Genomic DNA, 21,729 nt, shown 5'->3' with positions numbered 1-21,729 from the left:
GAAAGGAATGCTATGTCCTGCATCAACAAGCCATTGACTACGAATACAATTTCAATAAATTACTGTTTTTGGGTCCAGGTGTCAAATCACGTGCGCAGTAGAGCGTAAAGCCGAAATTTAACGAAAAAGTCAGCTATTTAGTTCTGCTGTGCATGCATCTGCCCCAGGAAATATGAAGAAAGAAGAAGAAAGCCGATCACTCCATGGTGCTCGCTGGAAGAACCCCCAGACCGGTGCAATTTTCTCCTGATAGGAACATTGACCCGGGGTGTGCGGTATGCATATATAATCACATGGGGGTGCCTAACTTTTGGCACCCCCAATTTAATAGGCCTTTCCTTCTCCTTTAAGCAAACTGAATGGGAATTCATATAGAACTTATTTATTATAGGGAGAGCAAAAAATTTGTAATCACACAAGTGTCAACGAGTGTCCCCTGAAATGTAACATTTTACCCATACAAAGAAATACAAATTACACAAATAAACAAACTATTTGTAATGAGAGAAACCTAGTGTTACAGATCCTTTGCATCCATAAAGAAACATTTTGGATATTTTCCAGAATACAAGCTCAGAAAATGTCTCTACAAGATCCCACACATATACAGTAACAAAATAAAGGGAACAACCTCAGCTCCAGGCCCGGACTGATAATTTGTCTACTCGGGCATTTGCCCGAGGGGCTGCTCTGCTGTGTGTTTCAGTGGGCCGCTCACTGTCTGACAAGATGCGGCGGCGCACTGCTTCACTATGCTATTAATCAAAGCCGCCAGCGTCAGTACCTGACCTGTCCAGCGCGGCCACCTAATTAGTTTTCTAATCCGTGAGCAGCGTCTGCTTCGTGTAATCAGCCCTCTGCTCTATCTCCGTGTTCCTCCCCCACTCTCTGGAATGGCAGCAAGACGCTCAAGTTTGCAGCCTCCTCCCACCTCCATATAGCAGTGTAATGTAACAGAGCAGAGAGAGGGAGGAGGACTGCAGAAACTTTGAATTAGTGGACAGGACACCTGTGTGACGTCACCACAGGCTGCTTTCTTTACAAACAAACTGGAGAGCTGAATTATTCTTCTGGGAAGCTGGTGAGAGGTATTTATTTCTGGGGCAAAGCAGAGCTGGTGCTGAAAGTGGGCCTGTGGATTGGAGAGTGGACCAGCAGTCTGAAAAAACAGCAGCAAAGTCTCTCAAGTGACCAGTATTTCAAATTATTTGGTGGGTAGGGGGTGCATTGTATTATACTGTTCATTGTAAGCTGTGGCACTTGTGTTGTGGCCACAGCTTTTGCCATACAGACAAAGCTTGATTTTTCATTTTCCAGTGGAACAGAAAAAAGCAAAAAAAGAAAATGTAAAGCAGATATGTAAAATTATGGTTTGACTGTAATTTAGATGGGGAGGTTGGGAGCTCGGTTTTTTTATCAGGAAGAAGCTGTGATAAACATGATATTAGCCTAATGTTGTAGTCATAAGCGTGACATGGAGGCTGCGCAGTTTTGGTGGAGTGTGTTATAGAATGTCCTATTTATAGCAACTTTGCAATTGGTCTTCATGTTTTATTTTTAATTATTTGCTACCTATTTCTGCATTCAAATGGTGGTCACTTACTATTGCTCTGAAAGGCTACAAATGAATTGTTATTAAGTAACTCATGTATTGCTATTCATAGGGGTATATTTATCAAAGAGTGAAGTTAGAGATCACCACAGTCCACTAGTGTGAAATTCCGCCTCTCTCGACTCATTTCTATGGGATTCTTAAGTTCACCCTTTGATAAATATGCCTTTAAAAATCCTATAGCCACTTTCAAGCCACTGCCTGGTTTCTAGGCTAAATGAGACCCTAGCAACCAACTGCTGAACAAAAAAAAACATATAACTGAAAAACCACAAATAATGAATAATGACCAGTTGATTTTTTAATAAATTATTCTATATGATTACTCATGAATTATTCTCTATGGACATACTGTACCTTATTGTTGGAATTGTCTTTGGCATCTTGCCTTTAATAAATAAACAGGGGCTGATTTACTAACTAATGCTAAATTGCTCCAGAGCAGTTCCCCATAACAGCCACTTAGACCTTCACTTTAATTTTCAAACTGTTGACTGATTTTTTTTAAGCAACTGCACTGATCCATTTTAGCACATACATTAATATGTAAGTACTGCTGTTTTTATTATTCTGAGTGCCCTTTTGGATGCTGAGAATTTGTACTTAACTACTACAGTGTACTATATAAAAACACAGGGCTACAGGCTGAGTTATACAGGGAACTATGAGTATCACTCATGTATTATAAGGGATAATGTACCCCCTACTGTAAATGATAAGGATATTAGAAGTCACTGAGGGGTTCTGTAACCATATAAAGGCACAAGGCTGCAGGCCAGTGGCGTAATTACCGGGGGAGCAGGGGGTGCAATTGGGCCAGGGCCCGCACCCCCGCAGGGCCCCCCCGGCAGTCAATCGCCCCACGCGCCCACTGCAGCGGCTGCAGTGCCGCACGGAAGAGGAACCTAGTTCCGTCTCTGCTGCAGGCTGCGTTATATAGGGAACTCTGAGTATCGCTGATGTATTATAAGGGATAAATTGTACCCCCTACTGTAAATGATAAGGATATTAGAAGTCACTGAGGGGTTGTTCTGTGACCATATAAAGACACAAGGCTGCAGGCTGAGTTATACAGGGAACTCTGAGTATCACTCATGTATTATAAGGGATAATGTACCCCCTACTGTAAATGATAAGGATATTAGAAGTCACTGAGGGGTTTCCGTGACCATATAAAGGCTCAAGGCTGTAGAATCTTTAACATACTTTACATTAATTACACTTAAGTGTATGAGAAAGGCAGCTCTTTATGCACATAATTTTTTGCAGTTTTACCCCAATATATGAGTGGATGAGTACAAGACCATTGCATGTTTACATGTGGGCTGCTTTGATTTTTTTGCCCGGGCTGCTTTTTACTCCCAGTCCGGCCCTGCTCAGCTCAGAGCATCTTTTTTTCTCTCTCGTAAGCAGCCATTTGCTAGGGAACAGCTCTATCACATTAGATCTTTCATACACATGCTTTTAATATTACACAACTTAATTGCATACAGCTGTGCTTTAGACACTCTTACCAAACCAAAAGTTTTGCAAAGCTTTGGAATCAAGTTCTGGAGAAATATCAACCATTTTGACTTGTATAAATTTTCTCCGTTAAAGGCATTTGAAAACAACACTTAAGGAGGAATTCTGAACTTTAGCGAGAAAAAAAAAACGAGTTTGACTTCCTGGAAGCTTCAGAACTGGCATGTTCGTGACTGAATGAGCTGTTCTTGCCAAACGTACTCATAAAGAAGAAAAGTGTTGTGTGAAATCATATCTGTGCAAAGCCAACTGTGTCCAGGCCATTGCTAACATGACCTGAATTGAACCTGTACATTTCCTTTACTTACTCTTATCTCACTTAAAGTGATACTGATACATTCCTAAAAAAAAGGAACGTGTCTGTATCAAAGAGGTGCTACACACTAAATATTTACCTCCAAAAGCCCACCCAAAACTGCCCCAGCCCCACAAACCTTTGTGAAGCCGACCCTCCGACACTGATAATGGCTCTTCTGAGGTTGTTTCAGTCATGTTGGGATTGGGGTGGCATGATCCTTCCATAGGCTGAAGTCCTGTTTTCATTTTTAATTAGCCTATAGAAGGATCACGCCGTCCTAAGCCCATCATGGCTGATACAACCGCAGAACAACCGGAGGGTCGGCTTCACAAAGGTTTGCATGGCTGGGGGTGGCTTTGGGGTGGCTTTCGGAGGTAAATATTTAGTGTACAGCACCTCTTTGATATGGAAACGTTCCTATGATTTTTTAGGAACGTGTCAGTATCGCTTTAAATACATGTATATCTAAATTCTAGCTTGCCTGATAAATTCACTGTATGATTTATTATGCTGAATAGGATATTTATGCTTCTCCTATAAATCTGTCAGTATGATGTTCATCACAATCAGTGTTTGACACACAAATATATGTATATATAATTCCTGGGTTTCAACAGATGATAAAATTAATAGGTAACAATGGCATACTATTTAACACCAGATTATATTTTTTTTCTTCTACAGTCATGTCATAATAGTGCAAACGACCAAGCAATGCCAAAAAACATAAAGTTAATCAAAACAATTAACCCAACTGGCCATATTGTTTTGTCACATAAATTACTTTAATCTTTTAAAGCAATAATCCAGCATGATACTTATTTGGAAAAAAACAAAATGTTCTTTTTCCAGTGTAAGTCATTCACAAATGGAATCCCTGAAGGCATCATTTATTATGCACAAGCTTTTATGAATAAAGGCATTATTGCCATTTATAAGGTTTCCTCTCCCTACATTAAGAAGTATAATAAAAGCTGCACACAAACCACTGCATATCTTTCCAGATAGGATTTTGAGATCTAATATGTCAAAAGCAGACGGAACTGAGGAATGCACAAATAGCATGAATAGTTTTCCCATGAAGAGCACATGGTCGATGATATATAAGTATAGGCTCTATTATCTAGAAAGCTTGGGACACGGCTAAAAAGACATTCTTAACTATGGAGCATAGTTAATTTAATGGTTTAACATAAGGGGTGACTGTGGCCCCTCTGCCAACCTGAGGCAGCTATATGCTACCCCTCCCCCACTGTGCTCACCTTTTCCAGCGGGGTCCAAAATACTAGCACAGAGAGCAAAATTGCACTCTCAGCATTAGAAGAGACACAATTGTGGTTTGGAAATTTGTCCTTAAAGTTACCAGGAGCGGTATTTTTGCCACCTCTGGTAACCAGTGGGGTGCTGCTGCTGTTTCCTATATGAAACTGAAATTGATGTGAATCAATTTGAAGAGAAAAACATTTTCTCCTAATTCAGTTCCAGTTTTTTTCCCCAGAGACTCTTATATTAGAATTTTTATGTGATAAACAGTGAAATATGTTTTTCTCATTAAATTGCATGTGGCTCTATGGGACAATCTGGAATTAAATGAGGAGATAAGTCATTCTCATCTCAACTGAATCTGGTCCATAATGTCTTAAGTCTTCAAAAACAGTAGGACATTCATAGTTAACTGTTGTACCTTCAACCTACATTTAGGGGCAGATTTATCAAGGGTCAAATTTCGAAGTACAAAAAACTTCGAAATTCGACCATCGAATTAAAAAACGTTGAATTCGAATATCGAATTCGAAGTTTTTTCAACAAATTTGGCAATCCTGTAATCGTTCGATCAATCAATTAAATCGTTCGAATCGAACGATTCAAACGATTTTAGTGATCGATCAAAGGATTTTTATTCAATATGTAAAGACTTAGAAAAATGTTGTAGAAGGTCCCCATAGGCTAACATAGCACTTCGGCAGGTTTAATTAGGCGAAGTATTGATGTCGAAGTTTTTTTAAAGAGACAGTACTTTGATTATCAAATGGTCGAATATTCGAACGATTTTTACTTCAAAACGAATTCGAAGTAAATTCGAAGTTGTAGGGGCAGATTTATCAAGGGTTGTATTTTGAGGGTTAAAAAACCTTCGAATTCGACCCTCGAAGTAAAATCCTCAAAAAATCGAATATCGAATTTGAAGGATTTTAGCGCAATAGGTTAGATTGAACGATCAAATAAAAATCGTTCGAACTAATGATAAAATCCTTTGAATGGAACGATTCAACCGATTTTAAGCGATTGATCGAATGATTTTTATTCGATCAAAAAAAATTAGAAAAGTGCTCTGGAAGGTCCACATAGGCTAACATTGCACTTCGGTAGCTTTAATGTGGTGAAGTATAAAGACAAAGTTTTTTTTAAAGAGACAGTACTTCGATTATCGAATGGTCGAGTAGTCGAACGATTTTTACTTCGAATTGTTCGAATCATTCGAATTGTTCGAATCATTCGAATTCGATCGAATTTGACAAAGTATCCAAAAAATTACTTTGAATTTCGAATTTTTTTACTTCGAAAATTCCCTCAAATTCACTTTGACACTTAGTAAATCTGCCCCTTAGAGACCCATTTATCAAAGGTCGAATTCATGTGAATTTTTTTTTATTTGAATAAACTCACAATTCGACTGGGAGATTATTAAAGGAAAAATGTGAATGTCTGATTCGTATTTGATTCATACAAGAGTTTTCCTCCTGAAAAAACTCAAATGTCAGGAAGACTTTTAACATCTCCAAATGGCTAAACAGACCTCTGCCATTGGCTTTTACATGAATTAGGCAGGTTTTAGGTAGCGGATATTCAAATTAGGACTGTTTCCGTAATAAATCTCACTTTTCAAATTTACACTCGAAAATTCTAATTTACTATTCTATCCTTAATAAATCTGCCCTTTATACTAGCTTCAAGAATAGAAATAATAAAATACCATCTTATTATTACAGTGAGAATGTAAATCAGTCAAAAAGTAACTTTCTGTATACAGGTATGGGACCTGTTATCCAGAATGCTTGGGATATTTATGGATATTTCCATAACTTGGATCTTCATAGCCTACACCTACTAGAAAATCATGCAAACATTAGATAAGCCCAATAGGCTTCCAATAAGGATTAATTCTACCGTATATGAGGTTGGATCAAGTACAAGGTACTGTTTTATTATTACATGGAAAAAGGACATCATTTTAAAACATTTGGATTATTTGGATAGAATAGAGTCTATGGAAGATGCCCTTTCAGTAATTCAGAGCATTCTGGACAACAGGTTTCTCGGGTTCCATACCTGTAAAAGGTGTACAGATAATAGATCTCTACATGTATTTGATGCACACATTTATATTCATGTTTACAAAATATTGCATATTTTGTATAACCATGACCCACTATTTCTGTATATTTTGTTAAATATAGGTATTGTACAGATATTTAAGCATAATTCATTTTTTAAGAAAAAGGAATAATGAACACAACAAAGAGGAATAGAAAATCCTTCTCCCACACACACAATCTACTTCCATAAAGGAAATTAAACAGCATGCTATAAAATGTTTGCATGATTTCCTGCATGCTTTCAATGTTTTCTTTAGTAGTAAATAAACTGCAATTCTTTGTTTAATCAGCAGTTAATGGCTGAGCTTATAACATACAAGGATGGAATAAATAAAGGACAACTTTATGAAGATGAAAACAAATATATTCCAAGACATAATTGCTGCCAGACTATGATTTTGTGTTACATGTTGGCACATGCCAATCTACAGATGGCTTTGCATGGTGGCCTGAATTCAGTTGGTGGCTGATAAATGACTCCTTACACCTGACAATTGCTTCACACCAGACACCAAACACAGTGTGTACACCACTAGAGAAAAAAGCTATGTCAGCCTTCTTGAATATTGGAATTCATTCCATCAGGACTTCTGTATGTCCAGATGGCCGAATGTGGAAAATGCAGTAAACCAAAAAAGCAGGGATAGGACTGGAAAATGTGCACTCTGTCAGCACAAGTGTATGTGTGTGTGTGTGGGGGGGTGAATATACCTGCGACTACAAACATTAAAGGTTTATTAAAGATTTATAGATGTCAGAATCTCTAAATTCATTGCTAAGTTTAATTAGCCTTTTTGAATTTGTAAATACATTAATAAATACTTTGGGTCTGGAAAATATATCTTTGCAAGCATAGGGTTAATAAGAAAAAGACTTTTTAGCGCCTTCATTGCCTTTTGCTGCCAATATCAAGATTCAGAAAAGCAAATTACACAATGAAATCAATGCAAACTACAAAATATGTTCCAATTGTATGCACAGTTACCAGCCCCACAGTTTAATTCAATACAATCACTTTACTCAATTCTGCTCTCAGATATCTTTGTGATTTCTTCCAGGAATCTTTAATAGCAAAATAGAATCATTGTTGTTCTTACAAGTTGAAATTATTACCATTTGAATTGTGTTGTATATTATACGCTGAACTGGTGAGTGGTACATATCTGTTATACTTATCTGCACTTATTTAATTTAGACAGATTTCAGCAGTTTTTTTAAAAAAAGTAGAACACAAATGAGGGTGAAAAGTCCTAAAGTTGTTACAGAGATGAGGGGCTTTCGGAGGTCCTCACTGCAGGAGGGATTTCCACGAAAGTGGAATTATTCATAGGAAGACAGAAAATGCTTGCGATTATCGCAAATATCTCCTAAAGCATTTTTCTCAAATCATGCAATTTTGAGCATCCGCTTCCTTCCTGTAGTTAATGTGATAAGGGTTGAATATATTATGCGTTCTTTTCAGGACCTATTGTTAAAGTGCAATTAGGTCTTGAATCTTGCTACAGTTTTCTCTAGGCCTGGCCACCCTCTGTAGAAATTCTGATATCATCTGAGCATATAACCGTAAGGGATTTTTTAGAGTTACAGTAGGACATAAGGTCACCATGGAAACAAGGATGGAATATAATATTGCATAGACCTTAATGGCAATCATTAATAATTCAGACTAGTCGACTACAATCTATCCTTTTCAAGATCTAGCCTCATGGTGAGAAGGAAGCAGCCGCCTAATGCTTTTCATTTCACTGGTGGGGCATGCGTTTAGTGAATTGCTAATATTGTATGCATAAGGGTAAGGTTTCTACAAAAACATTATGGTTTTTTTTCTGAAAAAGTTCAGATTCCAGTTTTCTGGCTTTAAATTTTAGGCTTTGGAGTAGAGAATGAGCACATTCATGTCTATTTATTTACTTTCAATGCTGAGAGCATACAGTTGATGCCATGGATAGTAGAAGCAATATCCTAATTATCAACTAGCTTTTATGCCTGGGTGTAGGTATCATGATCATCATAATCTAGCAATATAAAATTGTTTCCAAGAGAGGTTACTATATCAGGTAACATTTTAAATGTATTCCTTTTGGTGCTTTCCCATATCAGTTAGAGGCAGACCATACAGGATAGCAGAGAGTGATTCCAAATGCCTCAGGAGCTGAAGGCATGCTTTAAAGTAACAAGATCCACATTACTTGTCTTTAGAAGCTCATGCAATTCTGACACGCTATTACAAAACATACTCAGAAACAAAACATATACTCATCTTTTCATTTTTACATGAAGAAATCAGGGATTGTCATTAATAAAACATGACTTTATGCTTTGTATCATGTATGGAATTCTGACACGCTATTACAAAACATACTCAGAAACAAAATATATGTTCATTTTTACATGAAGAAATCAGGGACCACCATTAAAACATGACATTATGCTTTGTATCATGTATGTTTTTAAATTTGAAAACAATAGTTAAAAGATCAGTATTGATCTTTATTATTCTGACATGGGCTTAATCAGTACAATGCCATTAACGGAAACAAAGCAAATCACATTTACCCTGAGTTATACACATGCACATGCATGCAATTGATTGGTGTCTCCTTAATCCAGGTGTAGTTTTACATAGGTACATGTGCATTTATATTCATTGTTGGGAGATTACATTAAACATGTGATACTGCACAGTAACTATATGTTTTTTAACTTATTTTAATTGTAGCCTTGACCTTGACACTGTCAAATAAGGGAATTCAAAAGACTGTTACCAAAGTTGACAGATTAACCAGGATATGTTTAGTATTTTGGGAAAAATACAGCTCTTGACTATTTTTATGAATTTGAAAATTCTTTATAGGAATCTGCCCTAATATGACCTGTGTGTGTGTGAGTGTGTAGGGGTGGGGTTGTGGGAGCAGAGTAACTTTATAGGCTAGTAGATATTTACTTTTCTAAAGCATAATAAAGGACTATATTTCACATTCACATACTCCCTAAGCTTTGCATGTGAACCTCACAACAGTAACAAATGAAATGTGTTTTTTTCTGCATTGGTTTTGGAACTTTTTCACATAAAGTTCATCATCATGGGAGGATTGCCCTGCCCGGGAAATTTTTCCTAGCGCTCAGATTGTGCAGCTCTTACTAAGGAGACACAGAGACTTTATTTACATCCCAGAGCAAAGCTCATACCATCCTGCATCCCATCTCAGGAGAACTGCTAAATAGCAGAACACTAAACCTAACACTGAACAGAATCCAACTATCTGATAACAATGGCTACAAAAAATGCTGTGAATAAAATGAGACGGTTTGGGCAAGGGATCTAAACCCACTTTGTTTTTGACCTTCCTCCTTCTCATGCCCTCATTTTGCCTTTAAGCTCTGCCCTGCATGATACTCAGTTGAATGAAAAGCAGAAAAGGGAAGCTGTCATTCACAGCAATCACCTATCCATCATTCATGAAATGCCTAATCATATAATATGGGCACTGTCAGATGCAATTGTGCCCTGCTGCTGTCTCATACCTTGGTTTGGAGATAATGGGGGTAGTAGTAAGTGTACTGAGGGTACATTGGTTGCTGTTCCAAGCGTTTGCCCATGTAGCTGGAATCCTTATCTCTGATGCAGGAAACTCGTTGACAGGGTGTAGTGCCCCTGGCCCTTCTTCTTTTTCTTCTTCTGAAATTACAATTCCAGACAGCAATAAGGTCTGATGAGATTTTTTGTACTTCTTTGCCTTTTTTAACCAGTCGTTAATTCCAAAGCAAAATGGGAAACATCTAGGCTTTAAAAGAAGCAATACCATGTAGAGAAATATTTATTTTCCACTGTCCCCCAGCACAATCTCCTTCGCAAGATACCAAAAAAAGAAATATAAAAAAAATCAGCTCGCTTGTAATAAAATCACAATCCAGATTCTGTGAGGCATAAAAAGTCCTGTCCTGGGAATGAGGAGAGCTGTGATATTGGAACTCAGATATCCTGCAGACCGGCTTTGCTTTCTTTCTTTCTTACTCTCAGTCTCCCTCAGTGTTCTCTCTCGCTCTCTCTCTCGCTCTCTCCTCCCCCTGCCCCCTTCAAAAAAATTAATTAATTTAAAAAAGAAAAAAGAAAGAAAGGAAGAAAGAAAGAAAAAAAATCTTCCAGCCTAGTTGCTGCTCTCTCCCTCACGGAGTGACATGGTGTTTGAGGCTTGTCTTGTCTTTCATTCAAACCCCCTCCTTCCAGCCTGTGGGTGGAACAACAGTGGAGCCTCTCCCTCGAGAGGCAGACGCAGTCCAGAAGGCTGCAGTATTTCCTCTAAGAAGAAATAGCCTGTCTCAGCTATGCTGCAAGCAAAGTACACATTCCCTCTGCTGGCTAGCTGAAAACCTGAGCACTTTTTACATGCCTGATATTTCAACATGCTTCTGTGACCTGAAAGAATTTCTGGAGCTAAGATAATCTGCAGATCATTCTGGGGGCTTTTCTTTATCACCATGTATGAAATGATAACACTAATAATAATAATAGAATTTCAGAAATGAAAAAGGCGCAGGTCGCATAGGTCGCATAATATGTCATTTATATTCCTCCCAATGTGCTAAATATATATACTGTATATATATATATATATATATATATATATATATATATATATATATATATATATATATATATAGACATATAACTAGATAGGTGCACTCAGATAGCCATGTTAATGCCTAGGTGCTGGACAAAAATTCATATCTATAAAACAAAAAAACTTCCGCACACATAGGTCTTGATAAGTGAAAAAAAGATGGTAGATTTACTTCAACGTTTCGGCTTACAAACTCAAGCCGTCATCCTGATGACGGCTTGAGTTTGTAATCCGAAACGTTGAAATAAATCTACCAGCTTTTTTTATCTAGACTGGAAAGACAGACTATTAAAACCCTAAGTGGTAAATTTATCAAAGAGTGAAGTTCCGCCACTAGAGTGAATTTTTGCCACTCTCCATTCATTTCTATGGGATTTTGAAAGGCGTGAAAGTGAAAGTTCACCCTTTGATAAATACGCCTATTAAAATCCCATAGAAATGAATGGAGAGTGGCGGAAATTCACTCTAGTGGCGGAACTTCACTATTAACTTCACTCTTTGATAAAAATACCCCTAAGAGCGGACAAAGACATAATAATTAGGCAAGCGGACAAGGAGGGTGCAATTGTGCTACTGGACAAATCTTACTATGTACAGGAAGTGTTGAAGCAATTGTCTGACAACACCACTTATACCAAATTGAGGTCTGACCCTTCGACTAAGTTTAAAAAAGAACTTGACAATTTTATAATGACTGGAGTCACAGGGGGGTGGATTGATGAGCCCACCAGGCAATATTTGACAACAGATTTCCCAAGAATACCATTTATATACACCTTACCAAAAATCCACAAATCTATGACAGCTCTACCAGGACATCCCATCATTTCTACTATGGGATCCCTTTTGCAACCTATGGCCAAATACCTAGACCATTACTTACAACCAGTGGTCCAAAGAATGGACTCATATGTACTCGACACCAATCATCTACTTATCATGTTGAGGGATGTGATTTTAGTAACTATGGATGTGTCTAGTCTTTATGCAATCATTCCCCACAATATGGGAGTCTCAGCATGCAGGAGGGCACTACAGATGGTTGAATTTTTGATTGCTTTGTTGGACCTCATTCTGTCACATAATTACTATGTTTCAGGATGTTTTTTATTTAAAGACTGCTGGGACAGCAATGGGATTGAATGTTGCTCCCTCCTTTGCTAATATCTTTATGGAACAATATGAGAAGCACTGGCTGTTGCCTTTAGGAGGAAGTCACATTCTTTTCTATAGACTCTATATTGACGACCTGTTGTTGTTTTGGGGTGGGACAGAGAATGAACTCATAACTTTTGGGGAGGCATTGAACTCTCTAGACTCATCCATCAAATTAACGAAGACATATGACAAACAGAGTGTCAATTACCTAGAGGTGACAATTTAATAGAGGGAGTGGGCACCACTCTCTATTAAAAATATACAGACAGAAATAGTCTAATAGATTCTAGTTCCTTCCACCCCCCCACACACACACACATGTCCCGAGTGGTCCTATTCTTGTAATTCCTGAGGGTCATCAGGAACAACTCAGACCAAAAGACAGCAGAATTACAACTATTGGACCTGGGAGAACAGTTTGGGAACAGGGGTTACCTGACTAAACTTATTGATGGACAATTATTGAGAGCCAAAAAAACTATTATTGATGGGGATCAAAGAGAGACCACAACCAGACTTGTTGAACTTTACCACAGATTGGAGTACTACTAGCATACCAATAAAGAAATCATTGATCAACAGGTGGGAGATTATTAATTCGGACCCCCATCTTCCATTCATGAACAAGAAGAGGCCATTGCTAGCCTACAGAAGGGGACAGAATTTAAGTGATCTGCTTGTTGTCAAAGACTTACCGCCCAAGCCAAAGAGAGGACACACTTGGCTAGAAAAGCCACTAAAGAAGGGATGTTACAAATGTACTGGTTGCCTTCCTGTAGTGGAATGTCACAGGGAACCTACTTTACACATCCGAGGACTGGACACAAATTTGCAATTAAACACCGATTGACCTGCACACCTGACCATGTGGTGTGTAGCAGTGCTACTCAGTGAGCAATTTCTTATATTAAATCATTAACACATCTAAAGTTTTTTTTCTTCTAAGTGGAAAGTTATTTACTTTACTGTTTAGTCTTAGGGATATGGGGCTGCTATACCACTTCCCTTTACCTGAGCCATGTTAAAGACGCCATATGATTTTCACATACATGTTTTAATCACATATATGTGTCAATAGCATACAGTATATGAAAGTTTAGCTCATGGGCTCATGCAGCTTGACCAGTTGACAAATCAAACAGTGTCCATACTACATAGATATTAGTTGGGATTGTCTAGCTAGCATACTTGTACCAAGCATTCTGATTTTAATCAGTGTATGACTAGCTCTACCTTCCAGGTTCCCCGGAGCAGACCACCCAGTCCTATCTCACACTGTGGTGCAATGCATTTGCACTACACCAGACACTTTGTGGAGGATGGCAATTGCAGAAGAATTTGGAAGTTAAATAAGGGCTGACAAATAGTTTGTTTAAAAAAATTTTATGAGACTTATGGCATGAAAAGCCGAATTACCCCTTATGTAGAAAAAAAAAAGGATCTAAGCATTCTATAATAGATAACAGATCCCATAACTGTACAATGTAATTTCCTTATGTTATATTTTATATATGATTTGTTTTGACATTTAAATGAACCCAATCCTGCATATGGACATCCAACATAGGGGATACATTTACTAAGCGGTGAAAAATTCATCAGCGACGGCTTCGCACCCATCGCAACACTTCACCAGGCGAAAATTCACTGGGACAACACTAATTTACTAAGATGCAAAGTTTCGTCCAGGCCGACAGACGCTGGCCAGGTTTCGCTAACGTTACTTCGGCAAAGCGAAGATGTGCTAGCGTTCAATTCTGCCTAGTGCAAATTCGTTAGAGGTCTTGCGCTCAGGCTAATTTGCGTACGGCTGGAAATTTAAAGATGAATGGACATCTTTATGTTACATGTTGCATCAAATACATTACATTTATACACTGATAAGTAGACATGTCCAGGGAACCTTTATAAAGACAATAGAGTTGTTATAATGCCCTACACATGACCCCACTGTAAAATAATTTTCCATATGTTATAAAATGTATGGGGGAAACTAGTTACCCAAAAAAAATTAAAAAAAAAAATGTTTTAGGACTTTTGCAGCCTATCACCCTGAAAAAAGGAAAAGACGCCAGCGATTTTTGAACTTAGATGCCTTTTCCACTCAGAATATGATGTAATTGTAGATTGAAGAAGTTTTATGCACTCCATTGCACTTAGCCTGGTCTGAGCTGGCGAAGGCAAGTCTGGCAAAAGAGGTAACGTTCAGTAATATCTGCAGTTTAGTGAATTTGTGGAGTAACGTCCATTCGCCAAAACAAAAAGTTGCCTGGCGATAGCGTGCAAATCACTGCTAGTGTCTAACGCATTCCCTAGCGAATTGGCGCTTGCGCCCATTAGTAAATCAGTGAAGTCCCTGCGAGCAGTAACGTTAGTCATTCCGCCCTTTAGTAAATCTGCCCCATAGAGAGAAAGCATGCTGCAGTGTGTAACCACAAACAGGTAGTTGTTTCTTTTATTTGGTTGTATACTAATCAGCTGTATTATAATAGAGAAGTGCATTCACATTTTCCCAATTGTGCTGTAGTTTTATCAGCAAAATACATGTAGATTTATATGCGGACCCTTACATGGGACATCATTCTGTTCAATAACATGGTTCTATCTTCTGTTTCCCTATCATTAGAATGTGTTGATAGCAAGATAGTAGCAAGATTTATATGCAAAATGTACACTACACAGAACCATATGTTCAAAATACAAATTCAAATGAAATCTGATGTCATAGTGACCCTTATTCCATCTTTAATGAAAGTCCAGACTTTAAGCATTTTTAAGTAGGTGATATAACTATATGCCATTCTTTTTCTCTAAAGCATTAGCAGCATGTCAGTGTGTGTCTACAGCAAGCAACAGTAAGTTATTTCAGAAGAGTTCCTGCAGCCACCAAGCACAGATTGCATTGATCTTGAGCTTAAAATATGCTTGGCTGGTCTGAAGTACACTATGTTGCTATTGGCATATGTTTAGATGAACACACTGTGACTGAACAGCAGAAAGGAAATTCTCTTTAAATAATAGTTTACTAAGACTCATATATATGGTAGTTTAAGCAGAACATGTAGTTTGTTGTGGTTTTAAATCTAGTATGATGGCAGGGGTTAAGCCTTCTATAGTCCAAAGCAACACCAAGCCTGTCAAATAATGTCAACCATATGCTAATGGCAATTCCCTTTAATATTATCAATGGCTAGGACGCCAATTACACAGAGTAGGCAATATATGGAAAATCAATTGATTTTTAATGCATAACAACAGATCTGTTGTCCGCATACATGTAAGTAAAACATTTATGTTATGTTTATGAAAACATTTGTTTCAGTTTTACACTTTATGGGGTTATCATGAGTTGTTAATGGATAACTGAATGGCAAAATATATTGTTATTATACTTGATGCAGAATAATATACTAGGGACCTTAGAGTATTTTCCCAAATACATCAGCACTGAGATGGTGAGGGTAATCCATGGCATATCTAGATTCATCCCAGACTACCTTTTACAGGATGTTGAAAGAAGGAGGGATGACCCAGATATTTACCCACCAAGGCAACATTTATCTCTAGGTACTGAGTTGAGGAAAGGGTGAGACACAATGAGACACATGCACAAGGCAATCTGCATATGTGCTTATGGTTAAAGTTGGCATCATGCTTTTGGGAGAATAATGCTCTAATGTTGGGAAATCCTACACTATACTATATCATAAATATTTACTCCCCCAACCAAATAGTCTCTAATTTAAAGAACCACTTAAACCCCAAAATTATGGTTATCCTTATAGTATGCACCTTTTAATATCCACCTACACTGCCCTTCTGACCTATTTGCATTTAGGTTTAGTGCTGCCCACATACTTTAGACAATGAGCTTGCTCAGATCAGCTTGATATAAAACTGCAGTCCTGGGGTATTTTCTTTGTGTGGGTTTATTCTAGAAAAAGTGGAAAGTCCTGAATAGAACAACCCCAAACAGTGCCAGGCTTACCATTAACCTTGAGATTGCAGAGAGAGTGTTTATGAATTACATTGATTAATTATATCAGGGTGTGTCCTATATTGTCTCAGTTTTGCATATATATATATATATATATAGAATCCGTTATCTGGAAACCCATTATCCAGAAAGCTCCGAATTACAGAAAGTTTGTCTCCCATAGACTCCATTTTATCCAAATAATCTAAATTTTAAAAAATGATTTCCTTTTCTCTGTAATAATAAAACAGTACCTTGTACTTGATCCCAACTAAGATATTATGATGAATCCTTATTGGAAGCAAAACCAGCCTATTGGGTTTATTAAATGAAATAAATAAATAATTTACATGATTTTATCTTAGACTTAAGGTATGAGGATCTAAATTACAGAAAGATCTGTTATCTGAAAAACCCCAGACACGGGCATTCTGGATAAAAGGTTCTATAACTGTAAATATTAGAAGGTATGTAAATAAATAGCCTATTAATAAATCCCCCTGTGGCAAGTTATGTCATTGATGTTACACTGCCATACTGGAGAAATGAAACATGGAAGGTAAGTCTGTACGTATTATAACAGAAGGTAGTTTTTCTAAGCTCTACTGCAAAAACAGTCTGTAGCAAACAAAATATTTGATTGAAATATTTGATTTGATCTTGATTAATATATGCATTATGCAATGGTTTATATGGGGCAAAATCTATACAGGTATGGCACCATTGCATCATGAAAACCCATTACCAGTAAGCTTGATTATGCACAAATACCATTTCCCATATAGTTTCATGGAAACAATTCATTTTTGAGAAATTTGCTTTTTCTCTGACAAAATAATACACAACTTTATACTGGATTTTAACTAAGCTGCCATCAACGATTTCAAGGGGTTGCTAACCTTTAGATTAATCTTTAGTATGATGTAGACTCTACATTGTAGAGATTGATATTCTCAGACAATTTGCAATCGGTTTTCAGTTTTTGTTATTAGGGTTTTTTGAGTTATTTAGCATTTTATTCGGCAGCATTCCTGTTCCTGCAGTTTCAGCAACCTGGTTGTTAGAGTTCAAATTACCAAAGCAACCACACATGGATTTGAATAAGAAACTGGAATATGAATAGGAGAGGACCTGAATAGGAAGATGAGTAATGAAAAGCAGCAATAACAATATATGTGTAGCCTTACAGAGCATTTGGAGTCAGTGACCAGCATATGAAAGCTGGACAGAGTCAGAAGATAAAGCCAAACAACTCAAAAACTATAAAAAAGAAAAAAATGAAGGGCAATTTAAAAGTTGCTCAGAATTAGCCATTCTATAACATACTAAAAGTTGACTTAAATGTGAACCACCTCTTTAATATGTCAGTGTTTTTAGTAGCCTTTAATTAACTTTTCATATGCTTTTTTCATTTTTTTCTATTTCTTTTAAATATTTAAAATTTTTGTTCAGTACCTATCCATTTTGGTATTTCAACAGCTATCCAGTTGCTGGGACTTACAAAATATTCAGAGAGCTATTTCCTTTTTGGAGAATAAAATCCTGTAATAGTTGTGAAGTATTTGTGACATAATGATTTCTGGTTTAGTATCTTACTGCCTCCCTTACTTTCTGCATATTATCATTGTCTACACATTTGACTGTTCTTTTCTGTTAGATGTAGAATGAATACAATACAAAATAGTTTCAGTTGGTATTTGCTCTTGACTAGAAATATGTGGAAGATTTGGTTCTGTGGAAGTTAATTTAAAATATTTTGGCCTCAGAAAAATAATGAGATAACTGTAATCATTTGCAGGTTTTACATTCCAGCACATTTTATATTTACAGAAAAATAGTTCATCAAACTTCCGATTCAGTAAATACTCCTCTTCTCCTCATTGTGATAAAACACACTAATGATTGAGTAGGAGTTTGCCTGCCTGGTTTATAGCAATAGTGCTAGGACTGGCTGGGATTCTAGCAAGCCAGGTTTCTGGATGCGTTCCTTAACCATTAGACAATGAGCATCTGGTGAAATCTTTCTCTTTCTCTCATCCTCAGTTATTCTCAGGTTTCACCTTGCCCTCCTATCACATCCCAGCAACATTTTTGGTAAGAAAGTCAGAGCTGGCCAAGCCCTATTTAAACCCTTCCTTGCCCTCACCACCTTGCCTGAACATTGACCTCCGATAGCTTGTCTACAGTGACTTGTCCCTAGTTCTTGCTCCAGTCCTGTTGATGTTCCTATATCGCCTAATCGTGTCCCTTCACCAACTCCGTCCCACTCCTACCTGTCCTTTTTCTGGCTGGTCACAATAGAAGAGCTGTCACCTTTCTAAATGTGGCTACTAGGGGGCTTGCGGCACCACAGAAATTTTTCCTGAAGTGACGTTATGAGCGCACAACCTCTCCTGAAGCCACAGAATCTGTGCTGTATATGCACAAATTGCTCCGCGGATGGTTGTGCATGCACACAACAGATATTTGCCCACAAATCTTGGAAAATCACCAGAAATCAGGGTGTGTTAGAGTAACTAGGATTAGGTGTAAAAAGGTCACTCTAACCTTTAATTTATACCCAGGTACTGATATAGGATCCAGGAAGGGAGTTGTAAAACAGAGAATCCGTTCTCTGTTTAAAGACTTAAGTAGGTAGGTACTCCAGGATTAATTATATCTTAGTTTGGATCAAGTACAAAGTACTGTTTTATTATTACAGAGAAAAAGGAAATTATTTTTAAACATGTGGATTATTTAGATAAAATTAAGTCTATGGGAGATGGCTTCCTAGATAACGGGTTTCTGGATAACGGATCCCATAAGGTGATGGACCGTACAAGAGATCATACATAAAGTACTGTATATGTGTTGAATTTCTGAGTAATAATTCTCGCTACGTTAGTGGTTCTGTAATTAATGAGGTTTTCTGGGGGGGTTACATTTTTCTTAAAAATGGGGAAAAAAATCTTCTTTCATTCATGTAGGCAGGTAAATAGTTTTGCTTGTTTTAGAGAGTTGAATACAAATCTTCTTTGGAATGGGATGAATGTAGTGATGCGGAAAACTTAAGGAAATTCCAAAGATTCAAATCAAAAGAAATATGATATCTAAGGGCATTAACTAGAGAGAGAGAGAGAGAAAAAGAGAAAGCTTACTTGAGATGAAGGTCTTCATTTATCTTGAAATGGTCCCTGTGGGCATGGAACAGTAATTATAAATATATGTGCACATCATCAGGAAATAATACAGCACTCACTATAAATACAATTATTTATTAGTACAGCATTGTAAAATAGACATGTTTTATGGACTGATACATATTACATACACATATTAATACACTTATCATGTTATATATGTATATTTATATGTACGTATTTACAAAATCATTATTTATTTAATAAAGTATTTTATAAAGATACATTTTAATTAATTTAGCATCTAATGGGCGAATGTTATATTGGTCACTAAAGGAAAAAATATTTCACAATTCAAATAAATGTTCGCAACGTGAACAATGTAGCCTTTCCGAATATAATAAAATAAAACTTCTAAATGAAAAAGTTGTTCCAAAAGTTTACACCACCTGCAAGCAGGTCTTAAAGGTTCGCAATGTGCAATTAAGATTTGCAATGCAATAAAAACCTAATGAAGAATATCACATTGTGACATACAAAAATTTTTATTCGCAAATTTGCTCGCTTTGCAAATTTTATTACATTTCCCCCTATGTGTATTATCAGCTATCGACTACCCAGGGTTTCATAGCACTGTGTAAGTGCCTAGAGGCATCTGGGCAACTCAAACTCCAGGTAGGCAGTATTGGTTGGTTCTAACTTGTTGCAGCTTGCTTTTTGCAGAACGAATCTTCATTCCATCTAGTGGAATAATAAAATAAACTTCTAAAACATGCCATCTAAGCTACTTAATATTATGGCCTCACAGTTTAAAATGTTTAATTATTATGTATTTTTTTTATTTTTAAAGGTCACAATTCTCAATCTTTCTTTTGTGCTCCCTTATGCAAATCTTTGTTTTCCGACATATGCTTTGCCACAGGGTCATTGTATGGAGTAGATTACCTCTGTCGTTTTATGAGTAGCACATTTTTCTGTTTAATTGTACATCCCTTGGAGGGATAGTTACAGTACATGCACTCCCCTTGATAATATTATTACAGCAATGTCATGATAAGGCATATGATAATTCAAATTTGCAAAGTTGGTTGTCTAATTTCAGTAGTGAGTAAAACAGCTTTAATCAAATGGTCCCCCCATTTTTTTTTGCCACTTTTACGATAGTTGTGAGTTTTCTGAACAAAACACACACACACACACACATGATCCTATCTAAACATGGTGAGCAGTAACCCATGGCAACCAATCAGATGTTTAAAAAAGTTAAATCACTAATTGGCTGCACTGCTGCCTCTCAGTACTGGGGCCCCAAGTTCAATTCTAGACTGCGTCTAGATTTATTCTCCATGTCTTTGCATGGGTGCTCCAGTTTACTCCCACAATTCAAAAACATACAGACAGGTTAACTGGTTTCTGATAAAATTATACGTGTTTGTGTAAAAAAAAACTCACAACTATCGTTGACAGTAAGCTTCCCTGGGACAGGCACTGATGCAAATGATTATTTCCAATATGGAAGCCGGCGCTAACTTCAGCATTAGGATATTTCATGTTGTGCTCTTGACATCTATTGTGCCAAATTAACAATGTCACAAAGGAATTAAGTAATTAATTCAGCTGTCATGAAAAGAATAAAAAAGATCCTCATTTGAGTACTGTGGTCGATTCATGGCCCCCCTTTTCTTTGTATAACTGAAATTAATACGTAAGGTCTATTCAGCACATCAATCAATTAATCACTAGAAATTACATCAAGGAAAAATATAGCAAAACCTTAAACCATCTGAAACACCCGAAATCATTGCATCATAAATAGTGTTGATAAACCAAGAAGTTTTAATAATGGCACTACTGAAGTTCTAAAAAAATGTCAAGTAGGGAGTTAAAAGCATATTCTCAAATATAAGGATGGGAGTCCTTACTTATAACTAAACCTGCCTTTGGCGAATTTCCTTGTAATTAGCAGTCTTACAAAAACAACCTTATTTCTTTGAAACATTTATTTTATCATGGCATATTAGTTCTCCAACCATTTGGTGTATT

At 37.0% G+C, this 21,729-nt stretch overlaps 1 protein-coding gene across 4 annotated transcripts in view; it reads right to left on the bottom strand.

The window, feature by feature from the left end:
• The window catches only part of LOC108719962 (RNA-binding motif, single-stranded-interacting protein 3), a 366,958-nt gene extending 356,078 nt beyond the window's left edge, over window positions 1–10,880 (bottom strand). For all 4 annotated transcript variants that reach the window (XM_018269295.2, XM_041567533.1, XM_018269296.2 and 1 more), the window contains exon 1: window positions 10,337–10,880. In XM_018269295.2, the coding sequence (XP_018124784.1) occupies window positions 10,337–10,411 (75 nt within the window). In that variant the 5' untranslated portion in view covers window positions 10,412–10,880. The remainder of the gene's footprint in view (window positions 1–10,336) is intronic.
• Between the last annotated feature and the right edge of the window lie 10,849 nt (window positions 10,881–21,729).

The sequence above is a fragment of the Xenopus laevis genome, chromosome 6S (assembly GCF_017654675.1).
Source record: "Xenopus laevis strain J_2021 chromosome 6S, Xenopus_laevis_v10.1, whole genome shotgun sequence".
Lineage (NCBI taxonomy): Eukaryota > Metazoa > Chordata > Amphibia > Anura > Pipidae > Xenopus > Xenopus laevis.
The sequence above is the reverse complement of the archived record's forward strand: the minus strand, read 5'-3'. Positions and strand labels throughout refer to the sequence as shown.